The sequence below is a fragment of the Enoplosus armatus genome, chromosome 4 (genome assembly GCF_043641665.1).
Source record: "Enoplosus armatus isolate fEnoArm2 chromosome 4, fEnoArm2.hap1, whole genome shotgun sequence".
NCBI classification, from domain to species: Eukaryota; Metazoa; Chordata; class Actinopteri; order Centrarchiformes; family Enoplosidae; genus Enoplosus; species Enoplosus armatus.
Window position 1 is genome coordinate 18383721 of NC_092183.1, and position 24530 is coordinate 18408250.

Below are 24530 nucleotides of genomic sequence, written 5' to 3' on the forward strand. Positions count from 1 at the left end.
AGCCTTGAGGGAATTTTCCTTAGAGGTAATTAAATTCTGCAGAAAGCAATACAATTATCCACTTTTACACTAACAGCAACGCATTGTGTCAACAACTTTAACTGTGTATGTTACAGCTGAGAACATGCTATACAAAACCATCAGTGTTTTTTACTGCATTTTCCCTCTTTGCTTTCCATTCGAGCGCTTTGTGCTTGCCAGAGTTGCATTTCAAGTATATTGGCAGTCCACAGAGGAGAGCTAAGTGGACATGGCAGCATTTCTCTTTATATACACATCACACACGTTGCACTCAAGAGTAATGAGGACAGACGTGGCGGATCAACAAAATATTGTGGTTGAACCAAAGGATGGATTAAAACACATATTACTTAATCTGGCTGTTACCATGTTTTCCGAGGCCGCTTACGCCATCCAAACGCCAGGTCTAATAGATCAAAAGCCGTTACAAAAAAGAACTAGAGTACACTAAAGTTTGACCTCATAGACCAGGAGCTGGCCTCAATCAAAGAGTCTCATTTCAGAGCTGAGAGCACGTCAGTGAGGAGGGACAATATGAGCATACCTGTGTTACATGATACGTTATAACATGATGGCCTGATTAAACGTTTGAGTTCAAGGAAAAGTTTGACATTTTGGTAAAATTCACTTTCTGTCGAGAGTGAGAGTCTGGCACATGACAGCTCATAAGCCACACATTGTTTTTACACTGTGCAGATGAAACAAATGAGATACAACGTGTTGAGTAGAGATCATCAGAGGTGCTGGTGGGTGGATTTTGTACCTTTGGACAGAGCTAAAGGCTAGCTGTTTCCCCCTGTTTCCAGTCCTTATGCTAAGCTAAGCTAATCGGCTGCTGGCTGTAGCCTTATTTTTAATGGACAGATATGAGAGTGGTATCAATCCTCTCGCCTAACTGTCAGCAAGAAAACAACTTTCCCAAATTGTTGAACTATTGCTTTAATGAGTGGGATTTTCTGCAGAGGGGCAACTCAGGTGATGACAGGTAAGTTCCCTCAGAATAATATATTCACTCTCTAAGTCTGATTCTGTCAAATGTTATTTGTTTGACAAAAGTCTAGAGGGAAACCAGCTTAAAAATGCAATTTAAAGTGTATTCACACTGAGGTAAGAGATCAACTGTATGCAATGTCTTTCAAGGTTTCAATGATAGACAGCAGTCTAACACACACACACACACACACACACACACACACACACACACACACACACACAGTCCCTTGCTGAGTAGGGGCTCCTGTGGCGACAAACCTGCAGCAGTAATCGGTTCGGACCTTCATTAGTGGCCGAGAATTCTGGGTCATGACATGTCACAGGATGTGTGTGTGTGTGCGTGCGTGTGTCTGTCACTGATACATACAGTACAATAGGTTTGCTGGTAAATATGGAACATACCTTTTATTAAAGGTTTTCACAATCATTGGCTCTGTTCTATTCAAGTGTCCCAGTAAACTTTGACAGTGAGACAGTGTGCACAATACCAGGACCCTGAGACTGTAGCAGCCAAAAGGAATTCAGCCATCATTGGTTATATTGGTTATATCTGCTCTTTTCCTTCTGTGATATGTCAAAATATATTCTATCAAAAAAAATAAGAATTATGTTTATTCTAATAAATGTCTGTGTATTTCCTGTTTCCACAGCTTTTCTAGTCTACTATTATTGAATTGTCTCTGTCTTGATAAAAGTCTAGACTTTCTATCCCTGACAAAGTCTGACGTGTTGTCTTATTTCAATAAATTATAATGCTGTCAAAAAGCCAAAACCAAATACTAGCAATTCTACATTATTATATAATTTATCTAGCAGGTTGTTTTTTGTCTGAAATTGTCTGTGTCCTGATTCATTATAGATTTTTTTTTTTTTACTTCTTTCAGTGGTGTTTCTGTATTTGGCAGCCTCTGTATGTCTTTCAAAGACAAGAAGTAATCTGCAGTTTAATTTAGATGGAAGATAACATGGTTTGAATAAAGTGTTTAATTTTGTCTCCGATGTATGAGGTTTGGCCAGACTAAGTGTGGCTTTTTTTGTGTGTGTTTATAGTTTTGGGAAAAGTAAATTGTCATTTCAGGAAATGTGTGTAAGCTGTGGAAAAAACAAATACAACAGTAAAATGTTCATACTGGCCTGTCTGTGTCACCCAACCCCACATAATGAACATGGTGCAGATGGTTTGATTATGTTTGGACTGTATATTACAGATGTGCGACTGTGCTGGCTGTGCATGACATGATAGATTATAATTATTTTATGGTATGAAAATGATCCAAAATCAGTGACATTGACTGTGATTGGTGACAGTTTGTATTTGTGTCGGGCTTCAAACGCCTCGTCTCTCCGTCTCTCTCTTGCTAATGGAGGAGGAATGAAAGAAAGCATATTGCAAAGAGATCTCTCAGACTGCGAGGAGGCTGTGTCATCTTTGTTGCGATAAGTACTTTATAAGAGGCCTCCAGACTGCGCTGACTACTCAGCGCCCGGATCCATCCAAATAGCTTAACCCTTTCGTTGTAAAAAGACGGAGAGCCACCTGAGCCAGCCGTCCCAGGAGCCCCTTGCACCCTGAGCCTGTCCTCAGAGAGTCACAGCACTGAATGCAACAGAGAGACTAAATGCCCTCGAGCACAACAGGCACTTTAGCCACAAATGCATGTCAAGATGTGAATGTTCCCATTGTGCCCGACCCACCAGAGGGCTTGTAGCAGCCACCAGGGAACGCTGCCAAGCTACAAGCCCCATTTACCGCCTGTCATGGAAAGGAGCATCCATGTAATTGCATGCAAAATATTTTCTGTGAAATCATTTTGCGAATGCTGATTGAGTAATTCAGTCATCAAACAGGGAGAGGAGGGCGAGAAGAAGCCACATTAAGGGGTGGAAGGGATTCTTTCTCATACATGTTCAAGTGACAAATAAATGAGTTGGATGATTTATAGTGTGTAGAGAATCTTGCATTACTTGGCTTTATTATCATAGTTTCCTGCCTTGGGGCTAGATATGGAGAGAGAGCTCCTGCATTTGATATGTGCAACCACTTATTATAGAGTATACTGCATTGTGCTTCGGTTACCAGGCTGGGCCGGGGAGTAAGGCTTTGTGGTTTGTGGCTATGTGTGTGTGTGTGTGTGTGTGTGTGCAGATTTAGATGCACAAGTGTGTGACCTATCAGATTTATTTATACGGAAAGTGTGTATGTTTATGTGTGTGTGTGTGTGTGTGTGTGTGTATGTGTGTGCATAAGTGGTCCAAAAGCTACTAGTCTAAAATTAAAATCTGGGTTTTTGAAATGTCTCTAATTAGAGAGGGGAGGACTAAAGACTATTTTGAGAGCTGTGGCCATGCACGCCCTTCCCATATGTGTGTGTGCTCAGGCAAACAGGCTAACACACACGCACGCACACACACGCACACACACAAACGCACACACACACAGTATCCACTTTGGAGAGGAAGACCCCCACTTGGAATTCAATGAGTTCTGCTAACAGGAACTGTCCATGAAGTGTGTTTCTTGTGCCGTCTACACACAGTTTACTAAAGCTGGACAAGCACTGGACTTTAAAGACGTAAACAAGTAGCTGCTATGAATATTAACAACCAGAGAGCGCTAGTTGAAATACCGCCGCCTCACTGTAAAGCCGCAATAAATTATTGCAATATTTAGAGTCAAACACAAGTCAAGACAAACCAAACTGGAAGGTTTATGGCTGCAGAGCAGGAACACAATAGTCAGTTTAATCACTGTCTAAAGTGTTTTTACACTTTTAATGAGGCAATTTAGTGAATTTAGCCTTTTCAGACAGTGAGTGGAATGTGGTGTATGCCTGGCTAACATTGTCTCATTGTTCGCTCTCATAACCAGCCTCTGTTTTCTGCTCCTGAGCAAAGACTGCTGGGAAATCAGGCTGCTTTTACAAAGGGCTGGCTAAAATCTTTCTGCCCCAGATACTCTCACGGTGTCTTTAGATGCATCTGTAAGAAGGTTGTGTTTTTGGTTTTGTAGGGTTTTTTTTCTGTGTGACCGCAGAGAATCACACTCCGTAATCCTCATCACAGCATGTCAACCAGTGTGACACCAGATTTTTATCAGAACGTATTAAATAATCATGAAGCATGTTTTATACAAACATGGCAGACCAACATGCTTTCCAAAGAATGATTTTGGTTAATAAAGGCTCATTGTTCTATTTCATAACTGGCTCTGTCCCTTTGATTGAGGCTGTGAACCAACTCATATTTACAGAAGAAGCGATGGATAAAAGATTTGTAGTGACAGATTTTTAATATCTTGTGGTTCTATGTTACAGTAATAGCATACTCAACATTAAGATGGTTTGGAGAGATGATAGAGAAATCACGAAGATGAGTTGTTGGTTGGTTTACATGCAATCAGATAAATCAGAAAAAAGTAGCCACAATCTATATTGATATTGATCAATCTATATTGTTAAAAACAACAAGTTGTGCTTTCACAGTTTCCTCCGGACAGAGCCAGCTAGCTGTTTCCAGTCTTTTTGCTGAGCTAAGCTAACTGTCTCCTGGCTCAAGCGTCATACTTAACTGACTTATATAAGAGTGGTATTGATCCTTTCTAAAAAAAAAGCAAATAAAGCACATTTCCCAAAATGTAAAACTACATCCTATAGCGAGCCAACGTCAAATAAAAACTTCCAGGTTCTGTTCCAAAGGTAATAAGGCAATATAACAATCCAGCCTTGAAACATAACCGCTTTTATTAAACAATCTAATAGCGTTGTTTACTCAATAGTTCTGGTTTTAGCTGCCTTTAACAAACAGCATTTCCCATAAGTCCTGGACCATCGCTGGTTAAATGGTCCATGAGCGAGTCGAGGGGCTGCTGTTAGCTCAGACATGTCTGCAATAAGAGCAGGACAGGACGGTGTAGACAGTTTTAGACAGCAGAGATTACAGCTAAATATTATGTACATAACAACGACTTAAGTAAACATGTTGCCGCGCTGATACATTTTCATGGGAGTTGAAGTTTTCTGTCTTCTGACGAACCTGTTGATAACTTTTTTAAAACTCGAAGGTTTCAAATTCTAACAGCAAGTGCTGTAGTAGATGCCAATTTATCTTAATGTAGGGATACTGAATTCCAGGAACACGATAATGTTTTTCAGATAGACGATGAAAGAAATGCAGAATGAGAGATTGCATTTGTTACGGAAGCTAGTGGGATGTGCAGATAAATCTGTTTAACCCAAGAGTGATCAAAAAGTAAGAGTACTCCGATTATATTAGTGAGTTCTTGAAATCCAGTAGATGACTGCACTATTGTCATGGATTTGTTCTCAAGAGAAAGCGTATCAGAAGAACTAACACACACACACACACACACACACACACACACACTGAAGCCACAGGCATTCCCACTATAGACACCCATTATCTCCATCTGTATCCATGTGTTGTCGACCCAGAGCAGGAACTTTGGGGGCCGCTGTGGTCGGACACAGGGAGAGGGAAGTTAGCGCTGGCAAAGAAAAGTCAAAGTCAGGCATTTTTGGAGTAAGATAAGAAGAGAGCAGCACGAAAGGAAAAACTAAAATAACAATAAGCCACTTGGGGGTATGAGATTACTATGACAACACATCTCTCTGTTTCTGCCAGGTTTTGAAATATCGCAGCCTTTTAATCAACAAACACAACGAGGTGATAAGTGAAATACACATTCATCATCCAAACAGACTGGCGGCTACAGTACGGCACAGTAGGTGTGTGGAGATGTCCCACTCCGGTCATGTTACCTTGACCTGCGAGGGCAAAATAAAAACCCGGGGCTTGTGTGGCATTGGCAGGTGCTGCAGCTGAGTATGAAGCTCTGAGTATCCAGTGTCAGGCCTTTGTTTGCTTTTTTGATTTATTGCTGACCACTGCCCCACCTAACATGTGCGGAGGAGAGCCCACTCCCCCTCCTCTCAACACCTTTCCCCACATAAATAAACTCTATCGCTGCAGGAATGCATGGGGTCCAACGCTCTCTCTGCTATTGGAATTCTCTCCGCTGATAAGGTAACTGTTTAGGATGCTTCATGGACATACTCCCGTCTCAACACATACTGACTCACAGACCCAACATAAACCACCAACACATCTGCTGGCCCTTTGGTATCTGTCCACACATGGGCCACAAGTAAGAGACTGACGATGTGACTCAGAAGATAGAATGGTGATTAAAGGGAAGCGGATTCATACTGTCGCCAATCGATGATACTGTTGAGGTGAGTTGACTTTGAGGGAGCAGAGAGGCAGAGGACTCATCAAATGCAATAAACGATAACAGACTGTGTGATGGTCGGCTAAGCGGAACCAAAATTAAATACAAAGAAGCCAGTGTGGGAGTAAGTGTAAAAACAAGGCTGTCCTCTTCGTCAAAAGCTCCTGTTAGGATGGCTTAAATAAGCACATTCAACCTCCGAACCTTTGCAGTGGCAGACTGGTTAACCTTTGGTGTTTTGGATTATTTCAGCCTGCTCCAGGACAGGATAAAGGGTAGATACATTGGATTAAGATATGCTTTAAAAACATTCCCTGGAATCATTTTGTTGTTTGAGGTTCCCAAATACACAAAGTTAGAAAACTGATAACACTCCAATGTCTGTCTGCTACAAAGCCAGCTGTCGGTTAGCTTAGCACAAAGACAGGAAACTCAGAAATACTGCCTACCACCCCCTCTAAAGCTCACTAATATTGTTATATCTCGTTTATTTAGTCCGTACCAAAAAAACAGAAGTTCAATCTGTACAAAAAAAGGAGCAGCAACTAGCTGAAGCAGCATTAACAAATAAGCGTATTTCCCAAAATGTCAAACTATTGTTTAAATTAAGTAAAAGAGGCAACCAGTGGAAAAGAAAGCCTTAATATACTAATTAATAATAAATGTTTCTGTGCAGAAAACTGTTAACTGTTGAGTTATTGAATTGTGGTGCAACCATCACTGCAACTATTTCAATCCACAGAGAGCAATACAACAATCTGTCCTGTGTCACTGTTGATCTCCTCTTTACATTTGCAGCTAATAAAATCCAGTTTTTATCTTTCAAATTGTAAAGATGATAATAAATCTGTCCGTACAATATGAAGCTACAGCTAGCAGCTGGTTACTTAGCTTAGCATAAAGACTCAAAACAGAGGGGAAAAGCTTTTTGTACGTATTAAACAGACATGATGTGTTAACTAGTGAGGTTTAGAGGTGCAAGTAGGCAGATTTTGTTAGAGTTGGACAGAGCAGGCTAACTGTGTCCTATGTTTTCAGTCTTTATGCTAAGCTAAGCTAACTGACTGCTAGCTGTAGCTTCATATCAAGTGTAGAGACATGGGAGTGGTATCAATCTTATGCTAAACTATTCTGTTAAAGAGCAAGCTAAAATTAAGATCCAGCCATTGTTCAGCAACAACCTCCAATATAAACTGGGACTTTCACAACTGTTCATTTCCAATGGCGGCCCTTACTGATAAAAATATTACTGCCCTAGTTGGAATATTTTTATCTTAAACCCCTGACTCCCAGCCTGCCAGCCACACTGACATACTGGGCTCAAGTGCAACCATGCAGGGAGCAACTGTCTTGCACTGCAGCTGTCTTTGGGTGAGGGGGCATCAGGCCAAGGACGGGCATGCTGACCCCCCACCCTGTGCATCTGTGCCCACTCATTCAGGCTGGCACCCACTGAGCCAAAGCCATCAGTCACTGACAACGATGACAACAAAATAGGCCGAGGGAGGAGTCTGGTTTTGACTTGGGCAAAAACCACAAGCTATGAGACACCAGCACATTCACACATCGACTGCCACTGTACATTTTCTTTATTTGCCTGTTATCCATTAAAACATTAAAACAAACACAGCTGCCACCACACAGCGCTGAGGAAGGAGTTATTTGTGTGTTTCTGAGCTATAGGCTGAATGCATATGATATGTATCCGTCCGCAGGCACGGATTTCTTTTCAGCCCCAAAACAACAAAAAGTCCCCCTTTCACACAGAAAATACTGATAATAATAGAGACATGGAGCAATGAAGTGAAGCTATACACTGAGGAGCCCTGCCTCCTCCTCCTCCTCCTCCTCCTCCTCCCTCTCACCCCAGTGTCGAAGATCTGTTAGTCAGGGGCTGGGGAGTTTTCAGTCTCCAGGGGCACATCCCTCTGAACCGCCTGCCAAGCTTCTCCTCTCCCTCCTCCATCCTCTCTCTCTCGCTCTGCTCTCTTTCTTTGTTCCCCCTCTTGGTTCCCTCTTCCCACTTCTTCTGCCCCTCGTGTTCAACTCTCCTTCACTTCAGCCTCTTTTCAACTTCCGTCATTTATTCCCATTTTCCCCCGACAACGGCACTTTTTTCGCTTTCACACTCTCATCTATTTTACCCTCTCTACCCTTCCGCTCCTCTTCCTCTCCCAGTGATCCAGCTCCTTTGCAGCCGTGCATAATTAGGCCTAAACACAAGCCTGCGCAGGCTCACATCTGGAAGGAGTTTGGACATGGCAGTTTCCTACCAAGACGACTAAATATTTAGGTTGAGAGTTACTGCGTGTGGATGAACTCATGATGGAGGGGGTGGGAAGGGGAGAGAAATGGGGAGCTGGAGATAAAGAAAAAGAGGGAAAGTGGGACAGAAGACTGGAGCTCATGGCGGAAGGCGACGTATAGCATGATGCATCATTAAACTAGTCATAAGTGTGAGTTTATAAAAATGGTGCAGTGTATATTCTGACACACAGTAACGTAATCAAAGTGCAGCACAGGTTTTGACGAGCCAAAGGAGGAGGTGATAATATAGGGGCGACTGGTTGCTCCTTTGTGGCTGGCAGGAACAACAAACAGCCAACTAATAGTTTTAATAAACAAATCCCCGTTGGGATTTCCCATGAGGCTGAGGGGCCTCAGCTGGAATGTTCACAGGGGCCAGCTGTTGTGCATTACACGTAGCAGCCGGCCCCGGAAGCCCTGGGCCTGGTGTCCTCCAGCCCTTGCCTGCTCAGCATGGAGGAGAGCATTCCTCCAGGCTGCCCCAGGAGAGAGGGCAGCGCGGCTGGCTGTCAGGCCGTCCGATGTGGGGAGGGACCGAGGTGGCGTAGGGCACGGGGAAAGCTCTCCTGCTGCACCTGGGATACTGTCTGAAGTCTCTGAGCAGGCTGAGGAATGTCAGGAATAACACGAATATCAACACAACTTCTCACATTCCACATCTGGAGCTAATGTCATGAGCAACGATGGGAGCATGAGCGCCTAAGGAACTCGCCGAATCCTCGGGAAAATGCACTTTCCAGAGTTCCTGCGCAAAGGTAAGGGTAAAATGGCGGATTGCGGGTGGAATGGTTTGCTACTCGTACACAGCCTCAGAAAAGTGTCACAGAATGCTAGACATGTGTACAAAAACAACTCAACCAAAATTACAAGATGCGGGGATGGAAGATTATCTTCAATCACCTCGACCACTGCCACCCAAGCCTTTTTTTCCTCTGGTTTCCAGCAATGTGTTCCCCAGATGTTTATTCCGCCTTTATTAAGCAAGAAACATAAGGCCCTATAAATGGACTGCTGGCTGGCTTTAGCTCTCCTGGGGCATAAATCCCCTTACTTTACCTCGTATGCTTGCTGCAGTGGGGCAGTTGAACATGTGTTTTAACTGTGCCCATGTGCAGCTAGTATTTCTCCCACTGGGTCAGAGTACACAGACAGTAACATACTGTGGGAACGAGCAATGTCTTCAGAATGTCTGAGCAGCTGCGAAGAAAGTGCTGCTTTGCAACTGAACAAGAACACCACCCAAATAAAATGCATCACTGACAGACTGGTAGGCCATCCATCATGAAAGATAGTGTGTTTAGGCCCTTTCAAGTTTTGTCCAAAGGGACCACACAAATAACTGCTTCATAATTAAAAGATATCAAACTAAGCCCAGAACCATTGCCGTCCAGTTCTCACCAAGTCGTTGTGACGTTTTCGGATACAAAAGACTCCAAATGTGTTTCTGTTAATTCTAAGTTTTACTAGGCCAAGTCAGCTGGACCATGTGGTGTCGGAGGGAGAGAGAGTGAGAAAGCTGAACTCGGAGCAGCCTGGCTGGGTCACAGTCAAATTTAAAGTGACAGAGTTGTGTCAAAGAGGCAGGGCCAGATGATGGCTACAGTCAGCCTGCCCTCTCACTGATCTTCCTAATGCTTTACAGGGAGGCGACGCTCAGCCCTCCACTGCAGAGTTAAACGAGATCAAGATGTAAACTTCTGACCTAATAAGCCTTATTACAGCAGCAAGCCCTCAATACAGTTAAACCTAAGGTCATGGGCTCAGAGTCATGGGTGTGTGGGCCTGATCGGAAAGAAACTGTAAATTCTGTGATAAAAGATGGAAACACTGTGGATCCTCAGCCAATTATAGTTCACACTTACTGTAATTATAGCAAAAGCTGTGCCATCTTAAAATGGAGCATGGTTGGTGAATACATTTCCTTAAAATACATATTTATAGGATATTATAGGTATACTGCTGTCCGACACCATAATGCAGGGTCACCATGTGATCTCACCACTCAGCAGAGTGATCCCAACACAGTGATGTATCATTCGTTCAGAGGTTAACAGTAAACTTGTCAGACACTCACAGAGTGACGGTCCTGTTGGGCAGCAGGCTGCCATCCGGAGCTTCAGTCAGCTCCTCTTTGCTGCAGCTGACCTTTCTCCCCAAAGCCTGGACGCCGTGCGCTTTGGACCTCTCGCCCGTGCAGCTGCAGCCGCTGGTGGAGGCGAGCAGCCCGGGGCAAGCCTGGGAGAACCTCGGCTCGGAGGCGGACAGCAGGAGCAGCATCAGTACCAGACGCCCCGGCAGCAGAGGGATGCCAACGCCGGGCGCAAACATTGTCCTTCGGCCGGATCTCACCTCAGCTGCACCCCCGCCTCCAGTCATCCCATATCTCCACCATGAAGCCGTCAGAGGGGGGGGGGGTGTAAGACGGGCAAGGAGAAACAAAGCTATCTTTCAGCTCTCGAATAAATGGGAAACTTGGAGATCCTCCGCTCAACAGTAAACACTCATCATCCGGTCATTTCAGAAATATTCAGCACCCTCGGTTTTCCAAGAGTGTCCCGTTATGTCACGGCAGCCCGGGCGCACAACTCTCTCTGGTCCAAATGGCAAATAAACTCAAGGGATGTGTGAGTCCATCCAAACGTCTTCAATACCTACAAGCAGGCGCAGTTTTCTGTTTTAAAAAGTCGGTGGTCGTGAGAATTACCTGAAGAGATTATGCATCACTTTTAGGATACTTGGGAGTGTCCAGAGGACCGTTATCTGCCGCTCTGCAAGTTAATCCAGGGGTCGATGAGAATGACGAGCAGCCACAGCCAGAGCCGCACTGTCATCTATATGAAGAAGGAAAGAAAAAAGCATATTCTCAAACTTTTGCCAGTTGTTCCGCTGCTCTTAGAAGTTTTCCTCAGTGTTTTCCCGGATCCCGGAGGTCTCCGCGTACTTTCTCTCAAGCGCAACTTTAAAACAGAGATTTATAAATCTGAAAAATATTAGTTCGGACAAGGAGTGAGCTGGTCTTCATCGGCTCCTGTGTAATTCCCCCAAATCTAGCGGTTTTGCCTGCTTGCCTCTGTCACACTCAAACTCACTTAGTTACTACCCTAAGTGCGCCCATTCCGCCTTGCGTCTGCGCTTTGGTCCCCGCGGTCCTAGCGCATCCAGACCAGCCGGGGAGACACGGGGAGGAGGTCTCACATGTGACCAGGGGCTAAACCCACCTGAGCTCACTTCACACACCTTCATCAGACTTCACAACACAGTCCAGTGGGATGTTTTATGGATTGTAGTTGGCCTAAATGATACAAACACTATAAGATACATAGATGTTTCTGGCAGACACAATTCAAATCTCAAAGATATTTTCAGAATAATTTGTAATTCATAATTCATCTCCTCTTGTGTGTTTAGTCTACATTTGCATTGTGATGGAAACTGGTGAAGAATGATGACTTATTACCTCATGATCATTAAGAGAATGGCTTACAGTAGCTCCAATTCTGCAAGTACAATTGATTTGTTTGCTATATCTGTTTGATAGTAAAGTTTTTTTTCCCATTGCTGTTGTTTTGCTGCTTTTTGATTTGAATTGGCTGCTTGCATCCAGGTTGTGGAAGACAGGAAGGCCGTGATTTCAATGTGCGCCTGCTTTGGGAGAGCAAACTAAAGTTATGAATGAATACTGTGGGTCTCTTGTGTATTGTGCGTTTCAGCGGATCAAAGGCTTTCCATTCAATCAGCGGGAAGGAGAGGAAGTAAAGACTGTTATACATACACTTCAGTATATTCTGTAGTGTGTATAGTGTAGTATAGCTGCAGACAGAGTTATGGCACTACAGAACAATTTGATCTTGAAAAATGAGACTGAGCTGTCATATTGTAGAGGGTAACTTTATGATGAGTTAGTGTCATATTTTTCCATCCCAAGAAGCAATTATTTTCACGTCTACTTGGCAGCCGTTAGCAGCAACAGCAAGCTGCCCACAAAACATTGTGATAGATAGGTACTTTAATACAAGCTTTTATGTGGTGATGGCCACAGTTAGGGAGCGGCTGGTGCAATAAAAGTGACCTTTTTTTTCTGAATGCAAATTCATTTTTGCAGTTCGAACAAGGGAAACTAACCTGCTGAGCATTAACAAGTAAAGACGCCCAATTCAAAGTCAACTGAGAATGAGAGTCTTTGCATATGTATGTTGTTTTTGCTGTCAGAGTAGATATGATACATGTGCTAACAAATGTTGATATAAATCAGATGCTTAGATTTAGAGATACTCTGGGAGAAGAATATTCAAACAACTCAAATCTTTTGTTGAAAGAATAATATTTCTTAAAATGTGTTTTTTTCCCCCCCTCTGAAATAATCACGCTCAGTCCAAAAAATACAGAGGATCATAAACTTCCTCGAGGTCTCCCTTTTCACATTTTTGCCTGTGTGTATGGAAAGTACCCAAAATACAGCTCTGTTTTAAAAATACTTTTTGATATACGAGAGGCCCGGGAGGATGGAGACCGTGGCGATTCAAATCTGGAGAGCATTTCAGAATATGAGAAGGTGAACCAGGAAAGCTTTTGAAAAGGGACTTTATGCAATTGGGCTTGACATGTATTCACTGACATATCCAAACTGCAGGCACCTCAGTCATGCGAGCATGCCCGGCAGTATAATGGTGCACTGTGCTCTGACCCGCACAGTGGACCCCGGGTTTGTTATTCCTGTATATGATACTGTACACTGGAGCGGGCTCAGAAAGCCAGCATGATTATTGAAAGAAAGCACAAGGAGTGGATGGGCGCCTGCTCAGCAACGAAACAGAGGGCTGTTTATCCAAGCTGTTAAATAAGGCTTCAAGTACAACACCCCCCTCCAACTCCACAAAGCCCAAATCTCTCCCTCATCTGGAGAGCACAGTTTCCATTTAAAATGTCACGTCCCAAACTGCACATTACATCAAATTGTACTTAATGGCATCCAGACAAACTTTAATGTCGTTCCAACATTTTCTCCCCGTGCACCCCACAGCTCCCCCTCGCTCCTTATAGCCAAGCAAGCAATCTCTCCTTCTCCCTGTTCCACATCTGGACTCCATTCCAGGTGGGGTATTGGAGAAAGGGGAGAACGCCGCGAAGGAAAGGTGGAACACAGAGAAGCTCGGAGGCTCAGAAAGTAGAACTGAGATCATGTCTAAGGGGAGATTTTTGGTGGAAGTTACGCAAGCTTTTGGGATGCATGACAGACAATACGTGAGATGGACGTTTGATGATTCCTCTCGGGTATGTTCCTGATGTCCTCCATGTCACACGTTAGAGCAAAAACATCTAAAAACAATGAGGTTTTCAGCGCAATCAGAGATGTGAACCAGACTGCTGCTGCGATTGAGGCATAGCTCAGGCTAGTGTTTCTGCCAAAGGATAAACAAAAGAAAACTTCCAGCCGGGAGACAAACACAGGCCCTCTGTAAAGGCCCTCATCTGTTGCTGAGTCTTTCTCGGGGAGCCCATGACATCTAGTGGTGTGATCAGCCACACACAGAAGGGCCCCGTCCTCTGTGAGCTGCTCTGTCAGTCCACCAGTCAGCTCCGTAGTTACAGGCATTTCCGGGACGAATGGTTTTAATTAAGGATTTATGGCGACATTAAATCCACTGCTTCCACAATTTATAGGGTTATCAAATCATACTGTGGTGCCATATTTTTCAGCACTAAATACCTTTGTCGATCATTAAGAATTATTATTAGCAGTAGATAGTAACAGCAGGAGCTTAGTGGTAACCCTAATGTCAGCAGCATTTAATCCAGTATACATAGTGTTGTATCAGTGGCCTTATGACGCTGTGTTTGTACATTCATGTGTTTATATTTACAAAGCACATATGTTATATTTTGTAATCCATATTAAAAGAAGCCCCCCAATAGGCTGCTGTAATAACTGGGTAAATCTGTATGAAACATATTCATGCATACTTGAATAAATGTATGCATTGTTGTTAGCTGCATGTTTATAAAAAACTATTTAGATCTTCATTCCTACTATCACATTTCTCCACATATGTAATTTAATTTGCCTTTTATGTAAACATTAATTGTATTTTTGTCCATAAAATGTTATGAAAATTGTCTCATTTGTCTCGCTCATTTATTATGAGCAATCCCAGTTGAGTTAGTTGTCTTTTTTTTATCTCCTCCCTTATTTTTCAGCCTTTCTAACGTTCACAGGCACTTGTGAAACTGTAGTGATGCTGCCCTCCTCTGGTTAGCAGAGTGAATTATATACATATTGTTTACAATGATCTTTGATTCTAGTTGAAGGCTATGAAAAGCAAGTAAGACAGGGTTAGGTGCTGCCGTTTTTTATTACTCACTTTGCCAATGTGCTTCATAACTGCACCCTGTCAGATGTGGGTGACACCCTACTTGTCAAACCTGTCCTCTCAGAACAGGGATGTGTCCGCACCCCATTTCTTTAATGCCATCCAGCTGTCATTCATGTGGTTTCAAGTGTGAAGCCATTAGTCAAAAGGACAAGGCAGCTCATGTAAAAGATGAACTGGGAGTCGGAACAGGAGGCAGACTGACTGACTGGACAGTCTGGAGATCAAAAAGAGATCTGTGTAGTTATCTGCAAGTCTCACAGTCCTTGTACTGTTTGTAAATGTGTGGTTGAAACTAAGGTCATCAGTGTAACTCTACACCAGTGTTGCCAAAACAGAGACCAGTAGGACAGTACAACTTTTTTTCATGTTTGTTATGTAATAGGTCTCCTGACATTACTCACCAGGATTAATTTGCATGCCTATTCAAATGGAGAATTCTGATATAAAGTCATGTTTTATGTCCATTTTCAGACTTGAGTGAAGTAAGACAGAAGGTTAATGATTCATTGAGCCTGCGGTATAGTCATGTGTTGTAAATTGGCTGTTATCACGGCAGACATTTTGTCATCGTCGCAGCAGGAAAAGCACAGGTGTAACTAATAACATTAATAATGGCTGTGGCCTCTTGTTGTGCAGGCTGGCTTACGGAGACACATCGATGGAATCTAATTAGATACACCTGTGTTTTACTGCTAAGACTCAACAAAATGTCAGCTGTGAAGATAAAGGTCTACTGAACATAAAAGACAAAACCATGTCATTTTATTACATAAAGCATCATTACAAAACAAGACATTTTGTTTATCTATATATTACCTGTGTTATTTATTAGGAGTTAAATATTTGCCATACCTGTGTGGCAAAGAAACAAATAAACTGCTCTAATCTGACCCCTGCCAGGGGCTGAAAATGTGAAGTGTACTTGTGTAATGTGAAGTTGGTAAAAAAGATGTCACCAAAAAGTAATGAAACAGTGATGATGCAGGAAAGACATTCAGACATTCATTCATTCCAACACAGTCATCATCAATGAAGAAGCTTAAGGTTGTGCGATTTTATTAAGTGCCACATGAAATGCAAACATCATAGTGTATCTCTGAGTACTGCTGTAACTGGACAGGTGTAGCATCATCATCACCAATTATTTTCACACTAAATGTCCTGTGCATACATTTTAAATGGTCTATATTATAGAATACAGTTCAATCACAAAAACATCAAAAATAGTTGTATATTTAATGAATCTATAGTCCCTCATAAGCAACAAGACAGCAAATCTTTTTTTTTTTTTTCATTATTTCTACTCATAAATTCTGCTTACAAAAGAAATGTAGAAAAACTCAAGGGCTTTTGGCCTGACTCTAGCGCAAAAATCATAAACGCCATTCCGTCTGCAACTTGGACCCCCCTTCCCTTCTCTCTCTCTCTCTCACATGCACACTCACAGTCACACACACAGATGCAGGAAAGGCATGCAGAAGCCACCACACTTCTGCATGTGAAAGCATGCACCCATTACACACCCACACACACCCACACCCACACCCACACACACACACACACACACACACACACACACACACACACACACACACACAGCATATGTGTGTACAGTACATCTGTAAAATGGCATGCAGTGTGGGTTAGATTTTGGTCCCTTTGTGTCAGCAGGAGATTCAAATGATTATCCAGATCCTCAGAGAGTCAGAGAGCCAGTCCTGTTGAGTTTGTCTAAAGCGTTGGTGTTATGTAAATCTGGCCTTAGTACAATGTGATGTGGCTCGAGTCCACGGCAGCTGTGCACCATTAGAGCTAAGAATAACCTAAAGAGGCTGTGGAGGCTGAGCCATATGAAAAACAAAGCCCCAATTCTCATACAATTATAAGAAAAGGTAAGAAAGTGAATCATAATATTGCAAAGTATGGTTAAATGTGATCAGAAAAGAACATCCTGTGCCATATCGTTGACCAGCGTCGTCCTCCACGCCCCATCCCATGGTCTATATCTGAGTCCGGTGAGGTGGAGTTTCAGGCAGACAAGCAGCACTCTACGTCCAGAGCGGGGCAGGTGTGGAGTGGCGGACTCATTGGCGAGGGGACACGGTGGCTCGGGGGGAACTACCCGGGCCTTGGTGCCTCTCTTTGGCGTGCTTCTCACAGTACATCACATCTCCAAACCAAAAGTGACCTCTCATCTTGAGGTTAAGGCCGCAATCTGTGCAAGTGTAGCACTCCGGGTGGCGGAAGTGGTCGTCCGTGATGCGCACAGCCAGCGTGCTGTGGAAAGATGAATGCAGTCAGACACCAGATGAACTCGATCTGGGTGAAACGTTTTTTGAGAGAAGCTTGGAAGCTTGTTTTCTACTAAAACAAATGCTTTGCCAATGTGGTGATCCAATTTTCTTCCAATGCAGTTTCACCTGTTTTGAGATTTTTCTCAAACAATTGACAATATTTAAACTAACAGCAGATAAGGCAGATAACTTAATTAATATCACTTCAATCAAGACAGTTCAAACACTTAGTAAGTAAAACTGCCACATTGGCAGATTTGTCAAATAAAGCTCAGTTACACACTCAAATAGTCAAAAGAGACTTTTTCAGAGCATTTAGTATTTAGATGCAACGCTCAACCCTAATAACTGGTCTTTACTTTGGACACACGCCAAAACACACACAGCCGCACACACTTATTATCACTTATCTCAACATGTGGAACATCTTTTACTGCAGGGAAAACTAGCATTGTAATTATTCACAGTGAACGTGTAACTGCAGGTGACAGTAGACTTACACTATGCTGGTGCCACACTTCTCACAGGTGTGGTGGTTTTTGCTGACTCCTCCCACTGATGTGTTTGGTTTGGGGACACTGGGCGAGAGTTTCCCTGGGAACCGCAGGGCTGCCTCTGGAGTCAAACACACACACACACACACACGAACACACACACACACACACACACACACACATGAACACAGCTGCTCATAGGGATGCTCTGACTGGCTTGCGTCTCTCTGTTCATCACATCAACACTCTGTTTGTCTTCGCTGCCCTCTGTCAGCGGAGTTTGTTTGCGTTTCCCACTCATCATCACTAGCTTATCACCCATGGGACACGCTTCATGAAACGGGTTTCCACACATTGGTCATTATCACGTCGTGAAAGAATGTTATTGCTATCTGGATTTATTTGCACCGCCATTTATCAAAGCAAGGAGGGGGAGAAGAGGAGGACAGACGCATTCCATGATATGCTGTTCGCAATATAAACTGCACACAGGAGAGCTTTCCTCTACATCCTGCACAGGTGATGGCCATATGGAGGTCCAAGTTACAGTTCAGTAACTCAATCTCGCCTGTTCTGCATGATGCCAGCAAACAACTGTAGGAGACGATATAAATTATGTTGTATTTGACACAACAGCTGAATCCTGAGAGCAGCCCCTGCAGGGGGGTAATTGAGATAGACCATCAGTCCAAATCTAAATAATCTATGTAATCCAGTCCCTTTTGCTCCTCCATGCAAACGCATTCATGTTTGTGCAACAACGGACACTACTGAGTGATTCTTTCTCCTTTCAATTGTGCACATTGGTTTGTGATGCAGAGTGCGTCTAACCTTTCTCATCAGCCTCCAGGACCTCTTGCAGCATTTTAAAGGTGTTGGACTGACGTGGCGCCGTGCGGGACTCCTTATTCTCCTGGATCATCTTGTACACCTCCGAGTCCCTGTCGAACCTGTGCATGGCAAAGTCAGAGCTCGAACTGCTGCGGAAGGAAGAAATACAAATATATCACAGGTTATTGCGTTCACTAAAATCATACGTTGAGCACTTGGTGATGTGTTCAGTAGAAAATGTACGTTTATGAAAGACCTGTGAGTCTGCTTTAACTAAATCCAGAGGAAATGAAGGAAGGGGCAGCCGCTGGCTTTGAGACTTTGACCCTCTAGCATGAAGTCTAGATTGCACACCACAGGCAACAGGCCAAAAAGTGTCTAATCACATAGGCTCAACAGGACCCCGTCATATCCCCTTACAAGAGGCACTGTTCCAACTCAGAAAACAGCCTCAAGGCAAAAACAAAGAGGAGATAATAAATATAGCATGTCTGAAATCCTTTCTAATGCAAAATAACAGTGATTAAATCTTTTCAGCAACCATGATTGTGTAAATGAATTAGAAAGTCCTATGCCTAACACAAGGTGTGATAGAAAATAACAGACATGAGCTTTGTACCTTCTACTAACGGTCTGCTAAACGGCCAAGGAACAACAAGAAAAAACGACTGCTGACTTTACATCGTGTGGGCGTTTCCAGGCAGTCAATGCACAGGAGGGGAGAGGAAGCTTTCACCTTCGCTGTCAACTCATTCAGAAATTAGAAGAAAGAACAGTGGCCCACTTTACAAGCAAATTCTTTACCCCTGGTGTGGTGGAAAAGCAGTTACTTTTTTACTGCTTCTTCTATACTTAATGTGTGGTTAAAGACCAATACCACCACCACCCTAACCCTGCTGAAGAAACGCATGCATTACAATGTGGACTGACAGATGTAATAGTGAGTAAAAAGAAACACAAAGTCTGTTCTCGTGTCAGTGTATTCGTCTGGAGGGAGCTGGTGAGTGTTTGCTGTCAGTAGGAACCGGTTGGCCGGGTACACTTGTCGGCCCAGGTGTGGTTTGATGCCTTCCACCTGTAGCCAACTTGTCAGCCAGAGTCAGTCAACTTAACCTGACGGACTGTCCCATCTGTCACATACAACAAACCTGCCCAAATATTTACTCTAACTGACACCTGTGCTGTGAAGAATCTGCTCAGAGACGATGACCTAAACCTCGAACCATTTAAACTGTTTGTTCCTGTGGTTTAACGTAAGCATCTCAACCTTTTGCCATCACTGCACTATGAGGCCTTATATTCGGGTTTATTGTTGGACAAGGACTAAATTACGGATCATAAGTAGTTGGACAGTGACAGATTTGCAACAAACAAGTTGTGTTTGCTCTGTACTCCTGCACACTGGACCTGAAATAAAACAGTGATTCTGAGGTTAAAATCCAGAGTTCAAGCTATAGTTTGAACAGTGAAGGAATTGTGGTGTTTTTTATACACAATCCTCCAAAATCGGGGACTATGCATGAAAAGGGCTTTTTGAGACCATGGTCATGGTTTTATTTTAATCACAAATGTTATTGTCCAAATAATTATGGACCTCTGTTGAACATATAACATTTCCTCATTGTGTTGCATATAAAACTACATCTCACATGTTCACAGGGGTTTTATAAGCTTCAAGCATGGCTGTGAATGTGTTTTTATACATGTATTGCTCCTGCCTGGATTTCAGCTTTAGGCTGAGCCTTAACACTGAATGAATATGGCTGAAACAGGAGATGGCAAACAAACAAAGACAACAAATATGTGACCAAAGCAAATGCTCAGACCCTTTCCTCTGCATCACCGAACATGGGTCAAATTGAAAACAGACCTCTAAAGAACACCCTCCAAGTTCTCCACATGCTCAGCTCCACCCTCAGTCCATTTCCCCTTCGCCTCGCTCACCATCCCTTCTGAAATTGCAATCTCAAAACAAATGGAAAGTCTGGGTCAAATGGGAGGAAAACAAATAACAAAAGTGTGGGGGGGGGGGGGGGGGTGAGAGGGAACGGCATGCATCTGAACAAGCAGTCGAGTGCATTTGCAGTGGATTTCACAAAGTATCAGACAACTTCAGAGTAGTTTGTCATCTGGGAATTGTGCTTTTAAATGCTCTCACATCTATACAATGTCTGCATCTAAGATGAATGCGTTGCTGGTTTCTTGGCACAGAGGACAATGATAAGGATCTAGTCATAGCACATGCGTGTAGCCAAAACAGATCCAAGATCACAAGGCTAAATTCCAACCACATTTCTCAAACCAAAGATGGCACATCCTGACAAAAGAAATCCAAATGACGAAACTCAAAATGACAAGACTCACCTCAAAAAGAAAGAAAGAGGGAACAAAGAAAGGGAGCTCAACTATTCTTTCCGGTAACTGTCCCTGTATTTCTAACACTGCTGTAGCAACTCAGAACATACTAGAGAAAAAACAATATTAGCGCACGCAGGCAGATGCCGAACACACACCTCTATCTAAACCAGACGAGACAGAAAAACAAGAGTCTGACTGAAAGGTGTGCCTCTGGCCTGAAACTCATTGGCCATGAGACATGAAGGGGTGGGTAAATGGGTGTCACTGAGGCTGTGATTGGCTGGGGAGGAGCAGGGAGAGGCTTGGTGTGCAGGCTGGGGGCTCCAGACTGGGGGCCAATCAGGGGGAGAAGTCAAATCAGACTTTTTTTGGGAATATGGGGTGTTTGGATATGACTGCAGTTGCTGACACGTCATATCACTAGCCGTGGTTACCCAAGGGGGAACTGGGGCCAAAGTCAACCATCCTGCACTGTGAAAACACACACACCAGGCTCTCCAGCTGAGAGAGTGGACACAAAGGATTATGTGAGAGACTAAAAGAAAATTTTCATTTCTGCTGGGACAAAAAATAATGGCGAGTCCAAGTGAATGAAAAAAAATGTCCAGAGGGCAGCACCTGCATGCTATGAAATCAAATTACAGCTACATCACCTCATCAGAGAGGGCGAAGCAGGAAAAAGCAAACTGCAGTGCAGGTGGGGGACACAATATAGTGTTTCCCAAAGGCTGCAAATTCATTTGTAGTTGTCGACTCAGAGTGCAGCTGCAAACAGCAGTGAATTCACAGGCTGACTAACACTAAATGAATGCACTGATGCATTGGTTTGACAGACCATTTGCTCTTTCAACTGCCTTTCCACACTGAGGAAACAATCATTACAAATATACAAAGGAATGTTTCTAGCAGAAACTGGCTGCCCAGATAAATTCTAAAAAATGGGTAATAATGCAATATCATAACCATTCAGACAACCTCATGTAATCCAACATAATATCCCTGCAATAAAAATACTTCAGTGCTTGTGGTGACCATTTTATGTTCAAACAGCGCCAGAGCTCTTGATTCAACAATATTATAGGTGTAAGTAGATAGACTTTTGTCATTTGATGAGATTGCACTTCCATAAAACAATTTCAGAACAATAACACGACAGCCTCAAACATGACCATACAGTCGAATCAGCACATCTCTGTCACAACTTGAAATAAATGTAATGTTTTTACAGAGGACCAGGTAATGTTGATTTCTTGAATCTCTGTGTGTAACCCCTACTGGCCTATAGATGGTGCTGAATGACTGCCTGTATATTACACACACTCTTGTTAAATAGGACACCACCCTGCACTATTAATATATGGAAGCTTCTCTGAAGAGGAACTAGTTTCATGGGCTATAAAGTTTTTAACGTAAAATTGTATTTTGATATATTTTTTTATTCAATATAACGAGAGAGAAAAAGCTTACCATTTTATACTCATGTAGTCATAAAACTAAAATGGAGTAAAATGTATTGGCAGTTCTGCATGTTGTTCATCTTGTGAACTGTTAAAACATCTGGTTGTTCATAATCAAGCATATAAATAAAGCACTTTTCCAATAGATACAGTAAAAGCAATGATTAGGAATAGCTATCGTATGTCTGGTTAGATGTGTAAGATTGTATCGTATTTCTACTTCAGAATCAGAATCAGAAATACTTTATTCCCCAGTACTGTACAAACCCCCCCCCCCCCCCCCCCCCCCCCGGGATCAATACAGTATTTCTGATTCTGAAAAAGATTAGAGGTGTGTAGCCATCAGTCTGTGTGTTTTAACATGTTTTATTGGTGGTGGTCTTTACCTGCGACGAGGGGACATGGGTACGTCCCGATCAATGGGGCTATGGGGTGAGTAGCGTCCCGGTGGGGTCGGGGTTCTGCTGGACACAGAGTTGTTTCTGTAGTCTGAAGGAGAGAACTCCTGTGGAGGAAGAGGAAAGTGACAATGAAAGCAAGAGAGGGTGAGTAGGAATGAAAGTCAAACTTCCTGCAGCAGCTGAAACTAACTTCAACTCAGTTCGGAGTTGAGGAATCTATTGAGATTCAGTGTGCAAGTGCTTAGACCATGATGCAATGTTACTGTAAAAGAGTCACACACAAAGAGCTATGTTCAGCGCAGAAGCAGGAATTCACCAGCAGTATTTCTGGATTACTGCTCCACTGAGCAGCGTGTTGGCACTGAACAAATGTAGCGTCCTTGTTTCAGGAAGCTCTAAATCTGAGGAGACTGCACTGTCTAACAAGTGCTGAACAGGAGAGACTAATCAGGAGCTTAAATGAAGATCCACATGGACAAACACCACATACTGGAGGTCATTCTTTCTACTTCATCATCACATTTGACTGAAACCCGAAACCTTTCAGCTCTGAGTACAGAATAAACAACACACTTTGTCGCTGTTTATTTGAGAGAACAGGGCACCAAATACCATCAAAGTTTCGATTGCATGAGTCACGGCCAACATTCCTCTACTGCGGGCCGATCAGTCTCAACAATCACAGCGACCCACATCAGCATTTTCTATCTTGATTATCAGAGCTGTGCTTCAGCCCGTCAGCTGATGGATGATCGATTGTGTGGCAACAGATGTTTGGCACCGACTCCAGCGTTGGTCTGATGGGAAGGACAGAGCCAGCATGTACTTCAATGTGATCCAGATGCAGTGCAAATCTCACAATTATTCATGGTAGTTATAAACAGTGTTCCTCATCGTGACATGAGAGAAGACACGCGGCGAAAACCTCATTCAACCAAACTGAACACTTATTGTACAGACAATAGTGTGACTCGGGAGGGAAACTGTGAGCAAAGTCTTAAAGTGGATAATATGACGTTTGACAGAGGAGGGCGCTACATACCTACTGTACACACGCAGCTCATGAAGTCAGGTCTCAGCAGATGTGCCAATGACATTTTTTATTGAAACTGTTCAGAAACCAAAGGCGGCAGCACATATTTACAACATTACAAATGGGGCAAAGATGATGATGATTTATCTAAGATTAATTTTGTAATAAGTGAGCCAGTAGTGAATCTGACTTCAGGCACATGTTCACACTAAACACTAAGCACACCTGGACCTTGTCTGCACAGCACATAACTCAACCCCGACACTTTTACTGTCAGGAATCCCGACAACAAATTGTTTTAAGCACAACACTGTTTGGCATCCAACCCTGTCCACCTGTGATACTGATCACTTACTGATTACAGAAAGCTTATATGTGCTGCTGCAAACTAACAAGATGACTCAAAAGGAACATGTCTCCAAACAGTTTCACAACTTCCAGTTTGGTGGGGAAACAAAGCTATTACTTTATTTTAGGCCTGTGCGCAGTCCAGGAAAACTTAGACTGCAAATCAAACAGCCCACAGACAACTCAAGAGTACAGCTTTCACAATAAAGCTCGCCGAGTTTTTCTCCCTCAACCGTCACCAGCTGGCATCAGTGTTATACAGGCTCCATCCAAGGGAGAAACGTCTCCACCCGGCTCTTTGAACCGATACACGTCTGAGACTCAAGTTGGAGCTGATGCTGGAGCTCGATGCTGACACAGTGGCACTGATGGAG

General features: G+C 43.2%; 2 protein-coding genes across 3 annotated transcripts in view; both read right to left on the reverse strand.

Moving 5' to 3' along the window:
- The window catches only part of adgra2 (adhesion G protein-coupled receptor A2), a 36970-nt gene extending 26025 nt beyond the window's left edge, over nt 1-10945 (reverse strand). The window contains exon 1 of the mRNA XM_070904060.1: nt 10644-10945. Coding sequence (XP_070760161.1) covers nt 10644-10945 — 302 coding nt within the window. The remainder of the gene's footprint in view (nt 1-10643) is intronic.
- Nucleotides 10946-15979: 5034 nt separating this feature from the next.
- Nucleotides 15980-24530, reverse strand: part of pdlim2 (PDZ and LIM domain 2 (mystique)) — a 34433-nt gene continuing 25882 nt past the window's right edge. The window contains exons 7-10 of one of the 2 annotated variants that reach the window (XM_070904063.1): nt 22761-22879; nt 18560-18705; nt 17735-17849; nt 15980-17217 (exon numbers count right to left, since the gene is read on the reverse strand). In XM_070904063.1, the coding sequence (XP_070760164.1) occupies nt 17025-17217; nt 17735-17849; nt 18560-18705; nt 22761-22879 (573 nt within the window). In that variant the 3' untranslated portion in view covers nt 15980-17024. Of the gene's footprint in view, nt 17218-17734; nt 17850-18559; nt 18709-22760; nt 22880-24530 lie in introns of both variants that reach the window. The other variant, XM_070904062.1, reaches the window with a different exon arrangement.